The following is a 24,995-nucleotide window of genomic DNA, read 5'->3' as shown; positions in this document are numbered from 1 at the left end:
CACTTTTGTAAACTTTTGCTGATTTATGATTTCAGACAATTTCTTATTCCCTTCCTTGATGCAGAACCTACCTGCCAGTGCTCAAGAATTTCCCTACCAAATACATCCATGAACCCTGGACAGCACCAGAGAGTGTCCAGAGAGCTGCAAGATGTGTTATTGGGCGAGACTACCCAATGCCTATGGTTGACCACATCAAGCAGAGTCAAAACAATATTGAGCGTATGAAGCAAGTCTATCAACAGCTGGCTCACTACAGGGGCAAAAGTGAGTGTCTTCACTTGAGGTTCTTCTCTACTTTTAAGTTAGAAATTCTAGCTCTTTTGAGTTAGTGTTTAGTATTAACATTGCACTTTACTTTATCATCATCATCATAAATCCTTTAATTGATCTTTTAGCATGTGATTCCTTTCAGCAAAAAGAAAGAGCATGTAAATGGAGGAAATAGTGGCCCTTGCAACAATGAGATGGGCTGTTTATCATGTTGATTTGTGTCATGTGTTTGTGAATACAGTTTTAACAACTGAATCTGTATTATAATGATCCACTTTCTGTATGTTTGTTGGTTTGTTTGTTACTGTAACACAGCAAAAATGGTGCAGTGTAGCGCAGTTTTTGTTAGAGCAAGGTAGCGTTAAAATTCCCTAACTTGAAGAATAAAACAATTTCCAGTTCAGTTGGGCTACTGGTTTCTGAGTTATGACTCATTTCTGGCCTTTCTACATTGCGCGGAGGCTGCCAAAGGTGGCCTTCAAGTGAGTTATAATAAAAGTATATTCACTGCTCATAGGTATAGAAAGCTGGCAGTTAGAGAAATCACTTTAATGACAAATGATCTCAGAGGATTATAATGGTAGTCACTTTTGTGATCTTTCCAGTCAATCCTGCCATCAAGTCCCCAACCACGGATCACTACCCTTCCCCACCACCAGACTTTGAGAAGAAGCGTAGCAACAAGACTGGCAAGAGCGACATCCAGCGTGACTCCAGCTACAGAGTGCAGGTGCAGGCCTGACTCAAACGGGCCTCGGATGACCATGAATGTTGAGGAGGACAAAGTCCCTCCCATCCCTTGTGGTGATTGACAAGTTGGTACCAGCATGTGTGGCAGATGCAACAAACTGCTGCTGATTACCAGTAGGCTGGGTACTGGACATGAACATCCAAACGAGTCTGGGGCCACAGTAATAACAGGCTGTGTACTGAAGAGTTAGTGCATGCCACTGAGAGGAGTGTAAGATAATGAAGTCACTGTTAGCAACATGAAGAGCAGAAGGAAAAGATTTACCAGGAGTGCTTAAGAGGAGCATGAGATCCAGTGAGAAACTTGAAAGGTGATGGAATTACTTTGGTACTTTAGGTAAAGAAAGCTATGCTGATAGGTTATACTTCCTTTCCTTATGGAAGGTTTAAGGGTAGTGGAAATATCAGGAGTGTCACAGAAGATACCAACAGGAAAATAACACAAGAGTTGTAGAATAGTAGAAATGTTTCTTGAAATATCCAGCAGAAAAAAAAATATAAGAAGGAAGTGAGTAGAGGGGAAGAGAGGAAAATCCCTGAAAATATGGATGACTAAAGAGGAAAAGTGGCAAATGATGACAGTCTTGGTGAAAGGGTTGTACTGTAAATGAAAGGGGACTGTTGATCACCATCAGCCCAGCAGGAGTATGCTTGTGATAAGACAGTGCCACTGAAAGAAGTAACGGTATAAGAAAAATATAAATAAATGGCAGCAGTGTGAGTGAATGGTGTGTAGTGGCAGGTGGGGCCTGATACTGGCAGCTGTAGGCTATCATAATCAAGGATAGAAGACAGTAGTTAATTTTGTCCAGCAAGTTCACAATCACACAAAACTGACAGCTGTTATAAAGATGTGTTTATGAGCATATATCACCATCATCATCATCATCCGGACCTCCTTTCCCACCCTAGGGCAGGGTGAGGAGTAGCATCATCCAGACAGCCCAAATTTGCCCAGTCCAATGGGCCATGCTTCCATGAGCATATATATATACTGTGTATATACCATTATTGTGTCCAGTGTGTGTGTGTGTTTTTTTTTTTTTTTTTTTTTTTTTTTTTTTTTTTAAGGTATTGATACCTTCTTGGCATATTGGAAAGTTTTCTTAAAGAATTTTAGGTTCTGTTTTCAGTGTAGTTCTCTATAAATGTGTAATTTTGTACACTGAAAAATGTTAGCTAAATTGTTTCATTGAATTTTTAGGTAATGTTTAATGGAGATACAGATGGTAGTACAGCTAAGTAAAGCATAACATGCAAGTGATGTTGGTGTTATGACCATTACTTCACAGGAGTATGATACAGGTGGAATGCAGCAGGCAGCTGTCAGTAGTGGGTTGCACTGTGCTTAACTACAAAAATTTTGTCCATAATGAACCACCTATTTTTGGAAGTAGGTAGAGCAAGATACAAGTAATTGTACATGTGGGGACACCACCAAGTATTGGTATTGTGTCCAGAGTCTGAGTGAAATGGTGATCTGATAACTTGCAGATTAATTTTGATTTAGGTAGCATCACTGTACATCAAAATACAGTACTGTATGTTCATATACATGTATTTTTATTGGAAGGCCTGTGATTTATTCTGAAGGTTTCCAGTATCCTTAGAAGGACATATTTGCAACAAAAAGTCTGTTTGATCAAACTTGAGTGACTGATATGCCATGTGTGCATCTCCAGTCTGAGAAATAAGTTTTTGTACAAAGTGGGTGGTAATGGCTGGAGTAGAGTAGGCTGTGTGTGTGTGAGAGTTCTTATGTTGGGAATGTTGCTCCACAGGCTGGGTTAGCTATGTAAAAGGTGAAAATTGATGGAAAATTTTGTACCTGTTGTATGATTGTCCTAAGAATAGTTTGAGAGTGCTGTACTTGTATTTCATAAATGCCATTGTCTTATTTCCCGTAAAACGGAGAGTGAAGTATGCACTTATCTTTTTTATTTAAAAAATATATACAGTGTATATATATAAAGGATTTGTGATACTGCACAGGGAATACAAAGATTCCATTATACTGTAATACGATCATTGGCTTACAGTGCAATAATACTGTTATTGAATGATTAACTCTGAATTTAACTCCCACAGAAACAACCACCCAAGAAATCATATCTAATTTCAGTGACTTAGGAAAGTGCACATTTACCTCCATGGCCTTGGTGCCCAACTGCTAGCATTTTCTGCCCACACTCAGTGAAACTGGCAGATTAAGCTTAAACACTTTTATATACTGTATACTGGTACTGAAGTAGAAACTGTTTAATAACTTACAGTAGGATCATCATCATCATCATCATCATCATCATCACTGAACTACAAGTTCATTTATGAAATAAAATAATGGTAGTTGCTCTGGTAGTGCTACACATTGTCCTGAAGGCTTGAAGTAAGGTACATCTTATCACTTATTGTATTAAAAAAATCTGTTACAGTATTGTGTTATGGACCCACATGATACAAGAGTTTTTAATGTAATGGAAATTATATTCTTTCCCTTATACATAATGTACAGCATATTTTTAAGAAAGTTCCTCATTTCAAACAAATGGAATCATTAACAGGATGCAGGCTGATTATATAAGCAACCAACATTTCCTCTTCTGTGGGTACCACCACGTGCTTGGCCATCATGTAATATGTGTCCTGTAAACATGTAAATATCACACACACACATACATACACACACATACACACACTGTATGCATTATATTACAGGGTATTTACTTATATAAATTATATGTACAGTAATATTCACATTTATACAGTATATAAACTTACTTCTGGTTGACAGTTTAAAGGCATCACACGGGAAGAGGAAAGATGGTTAATGTTTGAGGCAAACAGTATATTTATTAAATGATCCATAGAATTGTGTTATGAACTGATATGGGGAAAAGAAAGAGAAATAGTGCAGAAAAACACAAAGAAGTGTATTTCAGTGCAGTGTTATATCAATCTGTCTATCTATTGCTAGATGCCTTAATTCCATAAGAGGTGGCCACAAACAAATTGCCTCCATGTCACCCTGTCCTCACCAATTTGGCTTTTATATGTTTTACTGAATACAGTGCTGTTTAACTGAAAGGGAACCATGCTCTTCATTCCAGGATGTCTTTAATGAGATACCTGTATGCCATTTTTTGTTAACCCAAACATCTGGTTGCTATACATACTAATGAAATGATTCGTCTTGCATAAAATAAAGAATAAGTACCGTACCCTTATATCCACTTTTTATTTTACAGTCTGGTACCTTGAGTGTAACATTTCAGCAATTTTTGATAATCAGTACCATTATAGACCATGTTTGTCATGAATTAATATGACAGTGATAATGTTAATGTTTGCAGACGCCACAGACTTGTCATCTATGGCTGTATTAAATTCCACAGTATTCCATCCATGTATATTAAGTACAGTATCTGTTTGGTTGAAGAAATTTCTGGCTAGTCCAGAAACTACTGCAAGTCAGTGTCTGGTGTTATGTACTAATAATGTGTAGGGCATCAGTACTGCTCTCAACTTGTATTACAGCGAAGTGTGCTGGACCAGGCTCACCTTCACGTGTCCATGACTTGGGATAATGAAATGTGATCTGAAACAGCTTCATTTTCAGTGATGAGTGGCATTATCAGCCAGTTGGTATGCATATTGTACTGTGCCAAAATTTTATACAAAAGAAATAAAATTTAACATTAAACCATATAGACTTTTACTGTAAGGAGTAGTGAGCAGTGTTGAAACCTTTATGAATAATAGGCCACATCTACAGTCACTTGTTTTATTGTGTACAAGTCTCTTTACCATCATGTATTCATTAAGACAGGCTTCAAGATATATTGTATTACAGATAAACATTGACTGTATTTTTCATACAGTGTTACACAGTGTAGAATAAGTATCTCCAGTGGTAGAGATTTTTCAAAGAACATAACCACATTGTGTTGAAGGGATGTTGGCATGGATGCAGGACTCTGGCAATGCTGGAGTCATTGAAAGACTCATAAATGAGTTTACAGCCTCACGTGTCCTTAGTTCAGGAAATCCCATAATTTATTTAGGTTTAGTTGAACCAGGATGATACAACATAGATGCTACATTGACATCACAGGGACATTTTAGTTGTGCAGTGTAATCCACTGTATATATCTACATACTGTATTTTTATATTAAGAAGACCCTGTTATTAAAATTGTCATCTAAAAAATGGTGAAGTGCAGCACCATAAATGATTCTGAGTAAGTAAGTTAGCAAGATATGCAGATATATTGCCATGCTAATGTAACATCAGCTTGTGTATCCACCACTGTTCTCAGTACTTCAGAAGTTGAATATTTTCCCTTTAAACCTGTCCATTTCTTTTTCAGTTTCAGGATTTCTTATAACATTTGTCTGATAAATATTTTGTATACATTGCATTTTATTCCATCAATATAATGCTAGAATAGGACATAAGTTTTTCTTTCAAGCATCAGTTGTTAGTATTCAGGTGTTGTAGTCAGTCTGTCCAAGTTACCCATAAAACAGGCAGGCAGGAAACTTCTTGAAAACATACTGACAGACTTACTGCTGGTTAGTAAGTTGCCTTATTTGGTTTCATGAATTTAAGCATTAGAAAATAATAGTAAATCATTACATTCATCATACTCATCATGCAGAGTATGCTTTGTTCTCTCATTTCAGCTTTTGCAGTGAAAAACTTTAGATCTTTGACAATCTGAAGGTTGAGATTTGCAAAATCACCTTGAGTCACTTCATTACAGTGCAGTAAAGTCTGTTTACTCGAGATGCAGATCATTTACTTTTTTATTATTTATATCCAAACTCAAAATATTTTTTGAATATTGCTCATGCCAGCATTTTGATGAAGATGAGGATACATCCGTTAGAAGTTGTGGAATTGCTATAGATGACATGCATGGGAAATAGCAGGAAGATATGCATTATGTCTGATTGGCTCAGAGAGGCATTGGTGTAAAAATAATCCACAGCTGCCAATAGAGCAGACAGTGAAGTGGAGAATTTAGAGAAATCTTTGTCGTTGGGAGGTGATGCTTCTTGTGCTCCTTGAAGATAAGTGATGATATGATGAATAATACCACTTGCCAGCAAGGACTAGGCCCAATTGTATGAATCTGTATAGCTGGGGTGCGATTCTCAAATATATTTATGATCGGTTCCATGTTGTAACCTCGATATGTTTTTACAGGAAGTTCTAAACGAGAAGATATACGGTACTCCATTCCCTGATATGCAGAGAACATTGTAACCTGTAGTAATTTTCCTCTCCTGACTAAGACTTATTTAAGAGATTGGAACAGGAGACAAGAGGAGGATGCAGTAGCCCTCTTTTCCGTTCTGCAAATCAAAGCCTGAATTAAGAAAGGGTATTAATTGTAAGTGCATTTGTGTATCCTGGCCTTGGACATGCATACTTTTTAGTGGACTATTTTAATGGAGCAAATGCTGCTAAAAAAAAAAAAAAAGATCTGATATCTCAATGCCACATCTGTTAAAATAACAGTACTGTAACTTCTTATTACCCTTATTGTGGCGTAGGGTCTAGATGGCTCCTCTAATATAGCATACTATAAAGGAGATACAGTACGGTGTACTGTGTTGTTATGTATAGTGTTTTGGCGGGTATAATTTTTGTATTTCCATCATAGTGGGTATCATCAATTGGCACTGCAGTACAGTACTTACTAATTAACTCAGAAACCTAGCTGGGACTGATGGATTTCATTTGTGCTACCTCCCAATATCAGCTAAAGAAACACTTAATCCTGTCTTTTTTATCCTATCTTGGAGGCTTACCAAAGTAGTTTGCTTTTGAATTACTGTATATAAATACAAACATCCTACACCTTCAGTTTACTGAAGTATTTGATCTTGCTGTCTCCTCTCCAGTCTATCAGACACTACTGTCTCACCCACATTTCATTTCTTTATCCCAATTTGATTTTATCTAGAAACAGAGACATTTAGTGGTTGTATGTTGTGGTATGGTGGAAGATTTGGTCTCAGCAAAAATTGAACTCTGCCTTAATGACCCTCATCAGTTGACAGGCATATGTCTATGTCTTCCTACATCTTTAGCTCATCAAGACTTGCTGAATATGACCTCCCAGAGAAGCATGTGGTGAGTGGAGAGGAAACAAGTGCATAGACACTGTTGAACATCACAGTGAGATGATATTTTTATAAAGATCATATTATCAGTGGCTCTAAAGATTTTGTAACACCTCTTCCTCTGTGATTTATGCTGCACATTACTCCTCGGTATCCTTTTGTGTCAGTAATATAAATGCAAAAATGACAAACCACATACATGTGAATGCTAGTTCTAATATGCAAAATAAGCTGCAATGGTAGTGGTGCTACAACACCTGTTATGCTGCCCAAAATATGGAAAGAAGTGTGGGGTAACTGGTAGGGAAGGAAGTTTAATGGAAACCTAAGATTATGTATTGAGCATTGTTGTGAGCTCAAATAAAATAAGGAGTCATTAGTTGCTGGATCAGAGAGGTACAATGAAAAGCAATACAGTTGTTCCTGGACTCATGATTCCATATTATGAAGTGCATGAGACAGTGTAATTGTATGAGACAGTGGATTTGTATCTTAGTCAGTATGAGGTCCACTGCAAGACTGGACCTTCTTGGGGGAAGAGTGATTGCCAGAATAAACCATTGCCAGTTCTGATTAAGTAAGGATGGATAACTAATCAATAAGACAGGATGACTGAAGACCAAAGATTCATTAGTTTGGAGCTGTCATTTTGTGACCGTGAAGGACCCAGTGGCTGAGACAAGAAGGGATAGGCCTACACCACTGTACTGTATACTATACAGTATTTCAAGTGTTAAGACAACATTCCTCTCCCTTCAGTTACCACTCATGTACATCCACACATTATACACACACGCACATTTAGGAAGATTTAAAAAAAAAAATGGGTATCAAAGTAACTAAACAACACATCCAGTGGCACAGGCAGGGTTTCACAAATAAGGGGGGCCAAAGTGGGGCCATGTTTTATTCTGGGGCAGCCCTCTTCTACACAGGGAACACACATTAAATCCGATATATTGAATGGGGGGCCAAGGGTCTAACGGGTGGTCCAAACTCCCCCTGTAGTTATGCCGCCGAACACCAATTTTTTTTTTTTTTAAATATGTTGTATGTACTTTATAAATACAGTTATACAGCACACATATAATTACAATGTGTAAGATGCGAAAGGATATGCAAATATCAATTACACTATCAACTATAATATTAGAACCTGCTCTTGGCTAATCAGAGGGCCATTGATGCAACTTCCTAGTGTGTTATGGGACAAATATAAGATTTTGCTTATTTGAGAAATGGAAAGGGAGGCTGGGAATTATAATGGATCCATGAAGTAGTGAAGATACAGCTTTTACCCCAGCACCAAAAGCCAAATGATTTAGATGTATGAGGTGATGTAGGCTATACTGTACATAGTTCATGCTGTGATAGGTATTGCGCGTAGGGATGTCCTTTGCTGTACCTGCGGTTATCATCAATCTCAGGGTGCCTCTTGGGAATGGAAATAGGTGTTGTAAGTGCACACCTTTTCATAGTTGTTCTCATCCTTCCAAGGAGGGAATGCCTAGGCTTTATGACCTCCCCAGCTGTGGTCACTCGTGGTATAATCAAGGACTCTGATCCCTGGGGATAGCGCAGGTCCGCAGGCACTAATGCCTGGCTACATCGGGCCACAACAGGGTATCACAGTGGAGTGAGATGGGGGAGGAGGACGTAGGGAGGAGGGGGGGATCCATGGGTGTGGATGTAATTATTCAAAAAGCAAGTAGATGAGATAACGGTGCCGTCCGACAAGTAATGTGTGCAGACAGAGGTGGGCGGGATGAACCGATGCCCTTCGTGAGCATGTGAGATTCGTAAAAGTGACTGGTCACGCCATTGACGTCACCGCTGATGTCAGTCTTTCCCACGCTTTTTACTCCTGAGTCGCACATTTGCCGCTTGGACTGCATCAGTGGCGTGGTGTGGAAACCAAGCTGCGATCACCCGTTGTTGCTCCCTTGGGAGTACTTGGTCTGACATGTTCGCGGGCCACCCCGGCCAAGATTATGGCCAGGGTGATCAGCTGGCCGGCCCCTCATGGAACAAAACAGTATTGTGTTGTAGTTGATGAATAAAAGTAAATCCATGCATTCTTTACAGAAATCCTTGAATGCAAAAATTGGAGTAGCCTATATAAGTAATCCAGTACTATTTCAGTATTTGGAGATTTCCAGTGAAGACCAAACTATGCACGTCGGGTCAGTATTTCAGGGTAATATCAAAGTCCACTGACAAAATTGCACACGTAACTGCGGCTCAAACTGCATTGTGTCTGAGAGGAGGGTGGGAAGAAAGGGGGAGTGGGAGGAGGCACTGCAGGACTATCACGAAATTAACAAGTTCCTTGCACTGTACAGAATTATTTGGGTAGATGCGTCTATTGTTCTTATAAGTATTTAATAAAAATAGCTTTGTCATGGTAAACAATATTTTGGTTTTGTAAATTTGTGAAAGCGGTGAAAGAACGGTGCTTTTAGCGTGTTTGAACTCACACCCTTGTTAAATAAATTATGATTACTATAAAAGCTATGATGCTATGTTTCAAGGGTTGAACTCAAGTTGTGGATATGGATTTTATCAGTTGATAGTGCAAAATTGTATTATGTGCAGCGAGAGCGGCAAGGTGGTGGTTGAGGCAGAAGTTTGTATACAGTGCCTCGTTCCTCAGGCCGCCCTCATGTCCGTTCACTGAGATTGGTAATTATTGACTCGCACAGTTCTGTAGAGGCAGTTACACCTGTAGTGCATGATGTACCAGGCATGACGTTATTTACAGCGTGACAGGCAAGACATGAAAGGGGCCCAGGAATGGAGAGATAAGTGATTGCAGGTGGGAGTAAACATCCTGCAGTTATCATTATTGTTTACTTGTAGGATCATCTGCTCTGATAACATATTGGCAGAGGCCAGTAAGCCACCACGGCGTTCTGAAAGTGCCTTTGTTTTATTATATAGCACAAAAGTGTGTATCTATTACCTGTTTCATTTCCTTGGGCATCGTTTTAAGGAGTGTCCAGTTCAAATGGATTAGCAGAATAACTCAAGTGTCTTTGAAGCATTAGTATTTGGAAGTTTGATTAGTGTCATGAAACTTGGGGAAATTACGGTATGATTCAGTTACAGATAACCAGTCCAAGCTGGATATTAAAGATTGCCATAAGTTAGATAATAACCTTTTTATAAAAGTATTAGTTATAGCAATGTGACAAGTATTTTTCAAGAATATATGGTTTACTAATCCATTTCAATGCATTTTTAAACTGCGTTTTTCATTTCTAGAGGTTTGATCTTTGTGATGGTGATGTAGCAGTGCAGGTCCACAGGCTGTGTATCACTGTCACCAGGTATGTAACATTACATGTGAAGTGGAACTGAACACCTTCAACCAGAGAACATCTCTTATATTATCCACACTAGTACCATATGATCTTATTCAGCTTAGTAAAGCATGCTGGCAGAGAAGGGGTGTATCTGACATCTTGCTCAAAGAGTGCAGTGAAGGGTAACTAAACTATGGTTGGTTGGTTTCCTGACAACACAACCACTCGTATAGACTTACCACTTATTACCAGTTTGTTGTGGTACAGTAGCCTACTTGATGAACTAACAACTTAGCTGAAAGAGGTTAGGAAACTTTGACAGATAATATACCGTACAGACTGTAGTGCCAATTTAGGAGTGACTTAAGTCAGTGTTATCAAATTTTCTGTAACCTCCACCACTTAAACCCCATGATTTATTAATGCTGTCACCTCTTGCAGGAACAAGAGATTGTAAATTTAAGATCTTTGTCCCAGCAGCAGAGACAGAGGCATATTAATGATTCTTCTCCTGTCATGTGCTGTGTCAAAATACTGAGGTCATTTACGAAATCAGCATGGAATTGGCATTTTTACAGGAAGATATTATAATTTTTTCACCAGATAGGTTCATACACATCTAATTATCTGAAATCCAGTCAAAAAATTGTGCTTGATTTGACTGTTAACAGAAAGTCAGGGTTCAGAGCAAAAACATAACTAAAGTTACCGTAGCAGTTATTTCCCCTTTAGATCACCAACGTGCCTTGACAAACTTCTGATTTGCATGAATATTGCTTTACAGTGCAAATAAATGTCTTTGCATGTTAAATCAATATTTATACAAACCACAACTCTGTCAAGGGTGAACACCTTCTATAAATACAAGGTATTCAGTAAGCTCACTGACTGGCATGTCATTTTAGCAAGTTAGGCATTTAAGTACAGTACATGGGTAGTTTGATGAGTAAGGATGAAACTTTGGAGGATGAAGTACTTGAAATGGTACAGCAGGGAAGAAAGGTTGTTGGTTCATTGAAAGCAGTGGTGAGAGATAGGGAAGAGAGTGTGAAAGTAAAAAAGTTGCTGCACGACAGTATTGTGATCCCTGTACTAACGTATAGAAGCAATGCTTAGACCTTGTTGGAAGGACATAAGTCAAGAGTGGAAAAAATGGAAATTAGTTATATGAGAGGAGCATGTGGAGTTACAAGGAGAGACAGACTACCAAATGAGGAAGTGAAAGAGCATTGTGGTGTGGATGTGGATGTTATAGAAAGTGTTAGGAGAAATACATTGAGGTGGTTTGGCCATGTGGAGAGGATGGAGAGTGAGAGACTAGCTAGGAGAGTATGTAAGTGAGGTGGAGAAGGGGGAGAGGATGGGGAGACTGAGGATTAGATGGAGTGGAGAGGTAGCTTATATGAGAGATTGGGGTGTAAGTTGGGGGTAGGGCAGCAAAATGGCAGGGGACGGGCAACATGGAGGTGATTTGTTTGTGGCCACCCCATACAGGATTAAGGCATCTGGCAATAGATATTTAGATAGGTTGCATAATCCCTGGTGCATCATGTGCTTCCCCCTCTCCCACTCACCCCCACCCCTGTATGTCATACTCTGGGCTTGAGCTTCAGAGCCCATTCCCTGAGTTCTGGTTGTCCCACGTACAGTACACTTCCATTGGCGACCACTTCGGCACTAACACCCACCGTCCATAGTGAATACATGCTAAAGTTGTCTGATACAGGACTGGTGTATTGGTGGTAGTGGGGATATATATATGACATGTAGGTTGGTCATATGGCAGATCAGTAAAGTCTGCTTTAATGTAATTTAAAATTGAGTAAACCGTGTGAGTTAAAATAATAATGACATCCACAGGCTGAATTGGTTCCCCCCTCTGTAGCTGCTGGGAGGAAAACAGCTGACTCTGTGAGGCAGCACAGAGTGAGCCCATGACCCAGTTTGACCCTTCACCATTTATGTAATACTGTAGTTGCAACAAATGACAAAAATTAGTGTATTCACATGAAAGTTATTTGAACTAAACATGGAAAGTTGAGGGATGGTATAGAATTCATTGGAAATCATTAACATAAGTAAAGCCAGGTGAAAGGGCACATTTGGAAGGAGCATTTGGAACATACAGTATTGCAGTTTACATTTGAATCAAGCAGATGCCACATTCAGAATGGCAAGGTTGCAAGTGGCCGGCTTTAGGTCAAGGGTGAATTTGGCTGAAACACAGTCAGCTAGCTGGATGCAGCTTTCTCTAAGTTGCTGGAAACTTTAGGGGAATTCTTTGAATAACTGTCAAGTACATTGGCATTTTAGCAGCCGTCTTCTCAGCTTAATCTGTTGAATCCAGAGATTTTTTTTTTTTTTTAAATAATTGCTAGCACTAGGTGGTTTTCACTCATATCTCTGGTAGTGAAGAAGTTAATGAAGGCTCTGTCTAACAAACATTCTTCTAAGCCGATCTAAAACCTCGGAAGCAGAAAGGATAAGAAATACGGTATATCATCAAACTGAAGAGGTGAAGGTGGTGTTAGGATGATTGCCACTCCAACCAGGATGACACCTTCTCCCATAAATGATGTGTAATGGACCCAAGCAACTGTAAAATACTGTATATGTAATACAGCAATCAGGGAAAACCTATGGTAGTACAGTAAGGATTCAAGTAGTGGAGTGGAGCAAATAATTCACAGCTACAGTATTTTTACTTCTGCCTACTTAGTGCTGGTTGGAAGTGGTGTTCATTACCACTGTAAGACAGTTAGGATGCTAGGATTTTATTGTGGCTGCTCTTGTAGCAGAAAGAAGCACCCCCAACCAATGGGCTGTATAGTAGAATCATTCATGGCTTGTCAGGTTTTCTGTGTAATAAAAAGGAAAGAGTAAGGTCTAGGAACACTTATAAGTTGTCACTTCTGGGAAAGAAGAAAAAAAAAGTTGAGCAGAAGAAAACAGTTCATGTATTTTGCTCTGAATTTTAATCTATCTGTTCTATCTATCTATTTTATTGCCAGACGCCTCAATCATGTAAGGGGTGGCCACAAACAAATCACCTCCATGTCACCATGTCCCCTGCCATTTCACTGCCCTGCTCCCAGCTCACACACCCCTTTCTCACATATGGTACCCGGTACCTCTCCACTCCATCCCTCCATCTCATCCATGGCCTCCCCCTCCCTCTCCCTCCCTCGTCCTCACTCACATACACTCTCCGCATCGGTCTCTCACTGTCCATCCTCTCCACATGAATGTTATTATTGTTATGAAATATATACAGTCCAGTTGAGGGAATTATCATCAGACTGGAAGGGGATTTGTACAATACCTGTATGTACGGTACATTATTATGTACATAATCTTATATCTCTTAGTGATTGTAAATATCGTTCAGCAGAGAAACATGTCATTTTTTGTTTGTTTTTTTGTGTGTGATTTTCTCCCTCCTATCTTGGGCTTAGTAGGTAGTGAGAAAAGGACATAGAAAGGTCAGTGAGGGGAAACGAAAGATGGTGTTATCGATGTGTGATGAAGGTTCATTGTTTTTACAAGTCATCATTAACCAGACACCTTAGTCCCATGAGGGTGGCACAAACAAATCTCATCCATGTTGCCTTGTCCTCTGCCATTAGGCTGCCCTTTCTGTGACTCACAATTATTAATATTATTTTACATGGCATCTTATCTATATACCCCATATGAGCTGGATGTGTATTTATGTCCTTCCTTCCATGGCCCCCTGCAACTGGGTGACATCCTTTTTAGTTTATTCTTGCTTCCTCCAGATGGTTTTAATGAACTTGTAAAAAATCTCTTGTGCAGAAGGGGTTAATGAAGGCTATATGTAACCCCTCCAGTTCAGAACATCTGTTCTCAGTGGAATGAAACTGTCAAAAGGTGGCAAGAATAGAATTTAGAAGTTTGTATCAGTGGTCAGTGGATTAATATGCAATAATATTGTACCCCCTCAGGCAGTAGCGATGAAGTGGAGGGATCGGATATCCATATTGTCCAGGAAGCGACGGCAGCGAAGTACTTTACAGCCAGGAAATGGCATGCGTGACCACTCATCGGGTTCAGGTCATGCCGGCCAGTGGTCAAGGGGTGGCACCAGTGATTCCAGTGTGGCCTCGACTCTGGCCCAGTTGCAGCCCGTCATCGGACCTGACCACAAGAGTTACTACATCCTCCTGCGTGGGGCCGGGGACTCATTCATGTGCATACAGCCAGCCAAGGAGGTGATGAACAGTCTGGAGGAGGTCATGAAGAACGTCTTGGCCTCTGTGCAGCGGGAAAAGTTACTGGAAGTCCCAGTTCACGCAAGGAATAGTGGAAATAATGTCCAGCCTGATAAGTTTGAACTGGCCACACATACCAAGGCTAGTTTAAAACAGGTCCAACAAGAAATGCCTGCAGAACTGTTACTTCCTAGTAGGGTTGTTAATAGCATCCAGGCTGAGAAATCTCCAGATCAGACAGCCCAGCCTACTATTGTTTTGAATCACTTAAAGCCTAGGAAAGTAGCTTCTGTAACAATTCCAAATAAGATTGTTTTGAGTAGTGTACCGGTACATTCCAGCAAAGCAGCAAGTGTGTCTGCCCATGCCAAAAATGTTATCAGTATTGAGGAATCAGATAAACTGTATGAACTACTGTCCAAGAAGCCAAAACATAGTCAAAGTAAGGTGTCCTTTAGTGAACTGATTCAGAAACCTGGTAGGAGTAAAAAACGAATTGGAGTGCAGAGTTCCCCTTTGTTGATGTTGAACAGAGTAAGTAAACAGAAGTCAGGAGCCAGGCTAGACAGTGAATGTGTGGATAAAGTGGCATTGATGCTGGACAGCGACAGTGTTGTGGAGAATGTTGTGTTAAATGGACTCCTACAAAATGTAAACAGTGACCAACAGAGCCAAGTGACAAGAACTAGTTCATTAGTTTTTCCTCTGGCACAGGATAAATTAGCTTCCAGTAATACAAAAAGCATAAACAGAACACAGGAGTCTTGCATATTGATCTCAGGTGATGACTATGAAACAGAATCCGTGTCCATTGCTTTGGCTTCTGCCGAAAGTGGCACCATTCCAGACAGTCTTTATGAAAACATTCCCATCAGCAAGGGACATGTGTGTGACACTGACAACAGCAGTATTTCTAGTGGGCATGATTGTTCAAAGTCTCAAGTGGCAAACCAGTCATTTTCAAGTACAGAATTACAGGATCTTGCACTTGAAACTTGCCTTACAAGTAACTTAGAAAATGTGAAGCAACTTTCATCCCAGCCTGATATTCAGCTGGTTGCCAGAGAAGGGACGGTGTTGACAGAGGATCAGATCGCAGCACAGATAAAGAATCTGATTGAGTCAGAACAGTTGGTGGTTAAGGAGAATCAGCAAATTGTTGTTATCAAGTAAGAATGTGATGAGATGTGGGCAGAGTTGGTAACTGTACAGTGAGGGGTCATTTAGAGTTAAGGGGAGATGAACGGATGGGTAGAGTTCAACTAATTTATTTATGGATTAATGTATACAGTATCGTATTTTCAGAGAAGTCTTTGGTTTGCATACTATACAAACATGTATTTGTAAAGAATACCCGGTAATATCGTATTCCTCTTGACTTAGCAAATTATACAGTACAAGCAGTCATCAGTGTCATAGTTATGTTCCAAATATAACAACTTTTTCCTTACATTTGGTGCAGGTCGAGATGGTACTGTACAGTATTGTAAATTGGGAAAGTTGTAAATCAATATTATTTTTAGCAATGGAATTTAAGTAATTTTCTGTTATTTACTGTGGAGTGCAAAATTATTTTAACAGTGGTGTAACTCAGATGGTTAGGCTATGTGGAACTTTAGATGACTTGGTAATTCAGTGGCTGTTCCTCATGGAGCCAGTCCAGACATTGTGGGAGTTACTTCAAACATAAGTTAAATTACAAAAATCTGCAGTTGCCAGTGAGATATTAGAGCTCTCATTTATCTCAGTTCACCTTTATATTAGGATTCTGGATTGAAATCAGTTGTTTTAAAAGACATTGTCAGTGATGTGTAGTGTTGCAATCATTTGTTTGCAGGTCATTGAAAAATTCTTACCTTACGGTGTGAAATAACTAATTTCCATTTGGCTGTGTCAAATCAGAGTGTCATCAGAGTCAGCGATGGTGAGGACAGTGAAGAGAGAGTCTGAGACAAGAAAGACAGTGCAGATGGAAGTGAAGGAAACTGCTGGGAGTGAGGTGAGAGAAGTGAATGAAAGGGAGACACAAGAGGTACTTCACTCCAATACTTATCAACCCCAGGTGACCAGGCTTCAGTCGGTGAGTACTGTAATACGGTGCAGTGCTGTATCCTCTTGTGGGATTAAGGCATCTGACAGTAGGTAAATAGAGTGTGCGTATCCAGACTTTGTATGGAATGCATGTATGGTATAATTTAATCAGCAGTGTGTTTGGCAGTACTGCATTTACATATTTATTTATTCATCAGCCATTTATTGTGTAGTGTGCTGTGTTTTTTGAAAGAGAAGAAACATAAGCTGATATATTTATTTATTTATTTATTTTATTTTTTTCTTAAGATTGACTTGACACTTACCTGCTATGTTCCCTCACATGTCCCAGCATATTTGCTTGTAACCACTGTTTGTATGGAATGCATGGTAAGGTCAGGATGATGTGGAGCTTACTATGGTCAGTGTTTATTGGGTGGAGAGATGCATATGCAGTGTCCACACACTTCCCTGTACCTCATTGTGGCAAGGTGCTGTCATCTGCAGGAGAACATTGGGTCACTGTACAAGATGGCCTTGCAGGAGCAGTTGCTTGCTTATGGTTGATGGGTCTGCTTGATCAGACAGACCGGGGTTACTCAAAAACAACATGGTAAGGTTGACTTTTAGAAGACGGTGGTGATGATATTAGCAGCACCTTTATGACATGTCAGTGGGTCTTGTGGAAGATTGCTTCAGTCTGTTTTAACATCATTCAAATACTGTAATCAGACCATTCCCAGATGCTAAAAGGGTTGGTGGAGGGTTAGTGCCCCTCCCCAGAAAACAACTAACTAAAAAGACAAACAAGAAGCCTCGGACAAGGACCGACCAAAAGATGACGACCAAGGACCAGACAGAGGACATGGTACGGATCACAACATGGAATGTAAGGGGTACAAATGATGAAGTGAAAGAGAGTGATATTGTCCAGGTGCTTGAGGGTGCGAAAGTGGATGTATGTGGGGTAACTGAAACTAAATGGAGAGGTGAGAGTGTGAGAGAATGGGAGTATGGATGGGGTATACAGTATGTGCAGGAGTAGGTGAGAATGAAAGGGCAAAAGGAGTGTGTATTGTTGTGAGTAAAAGATGAAAGAAGAACATAAGAGAGTATGGATCAGTTGGGTCAAGGATTGTGTGAATAAGATTGAAAGTTGGAATACAAATGTGGGCGATTGTGTGCGTGTATGCGCCAACGCAAGATCGTGCAGGCAGAGTGAGAGAAGAGTTCTGGACAAATGTGGAAGTGTGCATGGAAAACTTTGGAAGGAATGAGAGAGTGTTTTTGATCAGTGATATGAATGGTAAAGTAGGGAATGTGAAGGTGGATGGAATAGTTGGTGAGTGGGGTGTGCCTGCTGAGATAGATGAGAATGGCAGTGCGTTAGTGGACATTTGTGCCGGGAGGGGGTTGGTGATAGCCAATACCCTCGTCAGGCACAAAATGATCCATAGGTATACATGGCGAGTGATGAGAAGGGTGGGTGGTGAACTGAATGAAAGGAAAGCAGTGATTGATTATGTGTTTGTGGATGAAAGGATGTGAAGATGTGTAATGGATGCAAGAGCTTATAGAGGTTGGGGGAGTGGACTTTCTGACCACTACTTGGTGGTGGCCAGAATCAAGATCCAAGTAAGATGGAGAAATAGAAGGGAAGGACGGGAAGAAGGAGTAGTTGCAAGGAGAGTGGAAAGGTTACAAGAGGATGAGAAAAAGGCAGAATATGAGAGAAGTGGAGGAACGTTTGGGTAAATATGAACTCAGGCAGATGGGGGAAGTGGAAGGTGTGTGCAGGATATTCACAGAAGAAATATGTGCAGCATGTGATGTGGTGTGTATGGTGAAGAGAAGATGGAGGGGGTGCAAGGAACAGCGTGGTGGAATGAAGAGGTGAGACAGGCTGTGGCACAAAAGAAGAAAGTATACAATGAATGGATGAGAAATAGGGGCGTGGAAGAAGTTGAGAGGCAGAAGAGAGAGTCACATGTAGAAAGGAAGAGAGAGGTGAAAAGATTAGTAAGAGAGAGAGTAAGAAGAGAGTGGATGAGGAATTTGGAAGGAATTTGAGTGTAAAGTGGAGGGACTGTAAGAAAATGTTCTGGAAAGAGGTGAAGAGAGTAAGACAGGGTGGCAGTGAAGTTAGCAGGGGAGTGAAAGATAAAAATGGTAGATTACTAGTGGAGAAGGGAGAAAAAGTGAGCAGATGGAGAGAACACTTTAAGGAATTGTTGAACATAGAGGATGGAAGTAATGCGAGTATAAGTGGCTGGGGAATGGCTGGGAGAAGGAGGGAGGTGAGAAGACAGGAAGAAATCAGTAGGATAGAAGTTGTGGAAGCAGTGAAGAAAGTCAACTTGGGGAAAGCCCCAGAAATTGATGAAGTGTGCGGTGAAATGCTGAAGCATGGAGGAGAAATAGTAGTAGAATGGATGTGGAAGATGTGCAGATTGGCCTGGGAGGAAGGTGGAGTCCCGGAGGATTGGAAGTCAGGTATAATTATTCCCTCGTGCAGAGGAAAAGGGGAAAAAGGAAGTGTGTGGTAATCATAGGGGCATTTGTCTTCTTAGTGTAATAGGAAAAGTGTATGGTAGGATACTTATTGACAGAGTTAGGGAAAGAACAGAGGAATTAGTTGGAGAAGAACAGGGAGGCTTTAGGAAGGGAAGAGGTTGTGTAGATCAGATATTCATTCTTAGATCTTTAGTGGAAAAGTTTCTAGAGAAGGGAAAGAAGTTGTATGCGGCCTTCATGGATTTGGAGAAAGCATATGACAGGGTAGATAGACAAGGATTGTGGAAAGTATTAAAAATATATGGAGTAGATGGGAAGTTGTTGAATGCTGTGAAGAGTATGTATGATGGTGTTAAGGCAGCAGTGCATGTGGATGGTGAACTTCTCTTTGAAGGTTGGGTTGAAACAGGGATGTGTCATGTCTCCATGGTTGATCAATCTGTACATGGATGGGGTAATAAAAGAGGTACAAGGTAGGGTAGTGGATGTTGGAGTGGCCCTGGTGAGAGAGGGTAGTGTTTGGAAACTCCCCAAACTGTTGTTTGCAGATGATATTGTGTTGTTGAGTGAAAACAAAGGGGAGCTGCAAGGCTTGGTGGATGAGTTTGGAAGAGTGTGTAAGAAACGGAATCTAAAGGTGAATATAGGGAAGAGTAAAGTGATGGTCTTTGAGAGAGGTGAAGTCAGTGAATGTGCAGTGAGGTTGGATGGTGAGGAATTGGAAAATGTGAGTATGTTTAAGTACTTGGGTAGTGTGATGAGTAAGGATGGAAGTTGGGAGGGTGAAGTGCTTGAAAGGGTACAACAAGGAAGAAAGGTTGCTTGTTCCTTGAAAGCAGTAATAAGAAACAGGGAAGTGAGCATGGAAGTGAAAAAGTTACTACATGACGATTGTGATACCAACTCTAATGAATGGAAGTGAAGCTTGGACGTTGTTGGAAGGACACAAGTCAAGAGTGAGAGCAGTGGAAATGAGTTATTTAAGAGGAGCCTGTGGAGTCACGTGGAGAGACAGTCTGACAAATGAGGATATAAAGGAGCATTGTGGTGTGGATGTGGATGTGATAGGAAGCATTAGGAGGAACTCACTGAGGTGGTTTGGCCGTGTGGAGAGGATGGAAGGTGAGAGACTGACGAGGAGAGTGTATGTGAGTGAGGTGGTGGGGGGGGAGGGAGGGGGAGGCCAAGGATGAGATGGAGGGATGGGGTGGAGAGGTATATGAGAGAGGGGGGTGTGAGTTGGGAGCAGGGCAGTGAAATGGCAGGGGACAGGGCGACGTGGAGGTGATTTGTTTGTGGCCACCCTGTATGGGATTGAGGCATCTGGCAATAGATAGATAGACAGATAGAGATAGAGATATATATATATATATATATATATATATATACACACACACACACACACACTATATTTTATCGTTGCTTTATCTCATGTAGGGTGATGTGATGAAGAGTGAGGTGAGTGTGAAGGAGGAGCTTTTTGAGAGCTCTTCCCCAATAGAAGAGGAACCTTGCATCCAATTTCACCCAACAGAAGCAGAGAGAGATGACAACAGGGACTTGAACAGTCTGTTCACTGAATATACCAAGTTAAAAGAGGTAATCCTTTCAAACATACTACAGTATTTAATAGCTCTTTTTTTTTTTTTGGTGGGGGGAGCTGCAAAGTGGAGAGAAATTCAAATTGAGGTATGAGATATATATATACTGTGTATTTCAGTGTTACATCTGGATTGTTACTGAACTTGAATTTTAAAGTAAGCATGAAATTTTGGTTCAGTTTTCTATACATCTCGGATAATGGAAGGGTATTTTACTGCACGCTTGTTTTTTCCCACCCCCTACTAAATCCTAGGACACTAATGATAGAAAAAATTCATGGTGCTCATATTTCTCTTACTTGCAGCTTGTTTTCTCCTTGAGAGAAAGCTGGTAGACCAAGAAGGTGGATAGCTGTGGTAAATGAGTTTGTGAGAGAGGTATAGAGACATACGAAGCTAGGACACTGACAAGACTCAAGCTTGTTGGATGAATTTCGTATGGAAGAATGTATGACAGAGGTTTGGTACTCCTTTTTAACTTGATGGTCATTGAATGGACTCATGTCTGATTGCTAATTATTAACCTTTGTATGGAAAGGTGTATCTATGATGTGGAGCCAGGATTCCATGCGTTTGAATGGTAAATGAACCCATTTCATTGGGCATGCTATTTGTTAATAGTCTCACTATTATGTTATTTTCTTTCTCTTGCTTTCTGGACTCCTCAACCTATTTACAGGTGGGATAAAAAGAGGTAGGATGATAATCATAGTGTTGATGATGATGATCTTCAATCTGACTCTCCTTTGTTACTGTATATTATTTACAGGAAGCTTTTGCAAGCAGTGACACAGTAACTGAGCTGCAAGAATTGCAGTACCAGGCAGTGGAGGAGTCAGAAGGTTGCCAATATCAGACACAGGAAATACAGTATCAAGCTGCACAAGTGAAGGATGTACAGTTCAGCTCAGCAGGAGAGGGAGACAGTGTACATTTCCCTTCAGCAGAGCAAGCAGAAAATGTACAGTACAGCTGTCTGGGGAAATCTGAGAATGCACAGTTCCGAACAGAAGACCAGTTATTTAATGAGGCAGGAGGATTCCAGTTCCCAGAGAATATAGTGAATGAGGCTGTTGGATATGAGGGGGGAGATATACCAGTGAATGTGGATGACATCAAGAGAGTGGAGGCGGCTCTTTTGGGCGACTCAGAAGAGATTGTGGTGTTCCAGCGGGAGGACGGAGCACTTGTCAACCAGGTAAACTATGTGTTGTGTTGTATGGTAGTTAAATGTCAGCAGTCAGCATCCAGGATGGATAGAGGTATGAATATGCCAAAATGAGAATGGTTAGATGGATGTGTAATGCATCACTGAAGGATAGATTAACTTTTATATAAATTGTAGAAAGGATTGCCATTGAAGGAGTAGGCTGATGTTTGAACATGTCAGTGGAATAGGGCAAGTTAGTCACATGAAAACATGTTGGAGTGTATACCATATACTGGTGGAGGGTGAAGGAAAGATCCTTCTCAGACAATAAGGGATGAAGTGCTGGATGAGTTCCCTCTGGTTAAAGTTTAACTAGGGGTGTAGTAAGAGATACTGTAGCTTGTAGAGGTGCCATTAAATAAACTGTTACATACTTGATAAAGTGGAAAAGTGTGAAAGACTAATCAGGTCCTCTTGCATTACAGGATGGAACGCCAGTGTCAAGTGAAATTCAGTACCTGATATCCAGCTCTCAACAAGGATACTATCCTGACCTTGACCAACCCAGCCCATCCCTCAACCACACCAGCCCATCTCTAGATCACACCAGCCTCCTCCTCCCACCAGGGCCTCTCATCCACCCTTCCATTAACATCAACTGCAGACTGTAAGGTAGTGTGTGCATGTACCTGTTTGTCTGTTTCTGTGTGTTTGTGCACAGGGTAGTAAAGTGTTGGAATGTTTTGAGTCCAGTGAAGTTGAGCTTGTTTTTGTGTTTTGTTGAAATGCGAGGATGTCTTGAGAAGGCTGTGAAAGCTCATTACAGTATCATCATCCAGCGGGGTATGGAAGAAAGAATACTTCCTGCGTGTTCTTTTTACGCTCTACACACGATGGGAATTTGGAACTGGGTATCTCGTCTCCATGTATTGGAGTCGTGATACGGCAGCTCCTCCTTCCACTGTTTTACGAGATGTAGTCTTTTTGGATTATGAGGCATCCTAACACCTCTTCCTTAACTACTTATTTTGTATAGTTTATCCTACTACTGTATTCTCCTTTATGTCATATCTTTGTAACAGGGACATAGTTTTCATAAGTGATATCCAAGAAAATACAGTATTAACCCTTTCAGTCTGATTATTTCTTTTTTCAGTATTTATTTGGTACTCTGGAAACTTTCAGTCCTTTCATATCGCATGGATATACAGTATGTAGGCTATATCTGACCCATCCAGTTTGATAAGTCACTCCTAAGCTGAATAAAATAGTCTGGCAGTATCAAATGATGACAAAATTTTTAAAAGATGTCATCAGAATGGAAGGACTATGTGTCAAGTACAGAAAGAAACCAGCAAGGATGAGGTGCTTGGGAGCCTCTTTATCTAGTAAGAATATTGTCCCTCTTACAAGCAGCAACTTAGTTCCTGGAGCATAAGTAAGGGAGAAGATGGAGTGGGAACTTCCTTTTCTTTTGGTACATATCCAAGAAGAGATCATAAAATCACTTGGAATCTCCCAGCCCCTTGTGATAATGGGAAACAGGGTTTATTTGAGAAGGAAAATACCTACTTCTGCTTTGCTGCGGATGCTTGGAGTGAAATGTTGATAACACATCTGCGTGTGAAAGGTAAGCAGAAACACTGCACTGAATATATTATTGCTGTGTAAGAGAGTGTGAGCTTCTGACTGTCTTGATGATTATATTTCATAAAAGTGAGGTACCATATATGACAAAATACGTAATGAGGAGGTGTGTCCATATTCTTCATTCCATGTCATACAGGAAGCCATTGAATGTAAACTTTGCAGGCATTAACTCTTCTCATGTCGGGTCAGCAAAGCACTACAGTCTTGTAATTATATTCTTCATCTCTTGTATATAGGTGGGAAAAGAGGTCATGTTGGATCAGTCAGTTGTAGTGGGAGAGAATAGTGGGTCATGTTTTGGTGTTAAGTTTAATCTATTTTCCTCAGATACTTACTCAAAGATATAAACATCTATGCAGTACATAAAATGTAATATTGTTGTTGGTGGCGTCAAAACTGCCTTCTTAGTCCATAACTTGTAACGGTGCCATTATGGAAAGTTGTATTGCAGCATCTTGTTAGTATTTTATATTCTGTACCATACCTGTAATGATGACCATACCAATACTGTACTTTTGGTAATGGGATTGGTGTGATGAACTTGTAATAAAGTCTGTGTTAGCACTGTATTGCACAGCACAGTAAGTTGGTGATTCTTACTGTCAGTTTGTTTTTACCATACAGAAGTGGAGCACTTCCACAACTTAAATACCTAATTTTGGTTCCATGATATTTGTATTCATTGAATTGTAGTTTTGTGGTAGGAATGAGTCTCTTTGGTTACTAGTCAAATAAACTCAGTCTGACAACACTTAACTCTCAACTGAGCAGATAGAGGTTAGGATCGCTACTTGGTTAGAAGATTTTTTTTTTTTAAGCTACAGCCTAGGTGATACAACAAAATCCATTTGATAATTCATGATCAAGTAAGACATCTTAACAGACACTCTAGGTAATAGGTGACTTACAATTTGACCAATTTCCAGGAAGTGCAGTTTAAATAGACAAATAAAATCATCCTCTAACTTTTTCTGCTTGGTAAGAAGTGTCATAATTGTGCATACAAGTAATCTAAGCTTTCTTCTTTCTCTTCCACTCACCTTCATAACAGCTTTACCACAGTCACACCCACCTCATGATAATGTCTTTGCCTCATATCATATCCGCCTTCTCTTCACCCCTTGATAGCATCTTTGTCTTTTACCATACCTGCCATCTCTTCTTTATCTGTATCATGCCCACCTTGTCTAGATAACGTCTTTATCACATCCACTTCCTTTTGCGCCCTGTTTATATGCTGGTCACTCCTCTCTCCATCCATATCTTTCCTAGCTGACACCTTCTTTACTGTTTCTTTCTTCTACCCTCATCCTCTGAACTGAAGGTTATTCACACTCGGTTTCTGAGGATGTTGCTG

General features: G+C 40.3%; 2 protein-coding genes across 2 annotated transcripts in view; both read left to right on the top strand.

Moving 5' to 3' along the window:
* The window catches only part of LOC145418533 (cryptochrome-1-like), a 28,804-nt gene extending 26,773 nt beyond the window's left edge, over nt 1–2,031 (top strand). Inside the window, exons 9-10 of the mRNA XM_080286903.1 lie at nt 65–267; nt 879–2,031. Coding sequence (XP_080143029.1) covers nt 65–267; nt 879–1,015 — 340 coding nt within the window. The 3' untranslated portion in view covers nt 1,016–2,031. The remainder of the gene's footprint in view (nt 1–64; nt 268–878) is intronic.
* A 7,087-nt stretch (nt 2,032–9,118) lies between these two features.
* On the top strand, nt 9,119–22,659 carry LOC145417739 (uncharacterized). The gene is made up of 6 exons (XM_080286349.1): nt 9,119–9,190; nt 14,426–14,761; nt 15,083–15,861; nt 16,595–16,616; nt 21,608–22,036; nt 22,474–22,659. Exons 1-6 carry the CDS (start codon nt 9,119–9,121, stop codon nt 22,657–22,659), a joined length of 1,824 nt encoding a protein of 607 aa, XP_080142475.1.
* Nucleotides 22,660–24,995: the final 2,336 nt, after the last annotated feature.

The sequence above is a fragment of the Coenobita brevimanus genome, chromosome 14, assembly GCF_032717465.1.
Source record: "Coenobita brevimanus isolate Jiangsu-jjx chromosome 14, ASM3271746v2, whole genome shotgun sequence".
NCBI classification, from domain to species: domain Eukaryota; kingdom Metazoa; phylum Arthropoda; class Malacostraca; order Decapoda; family Coenobitidae; genus Coenobita; species Coenobita brevimanus.
The sequence above is the reverse complement of the archived record's forward strand: the minus strand, read 5'-3'. Positions and strand labels throughout refer to the sequence as shown.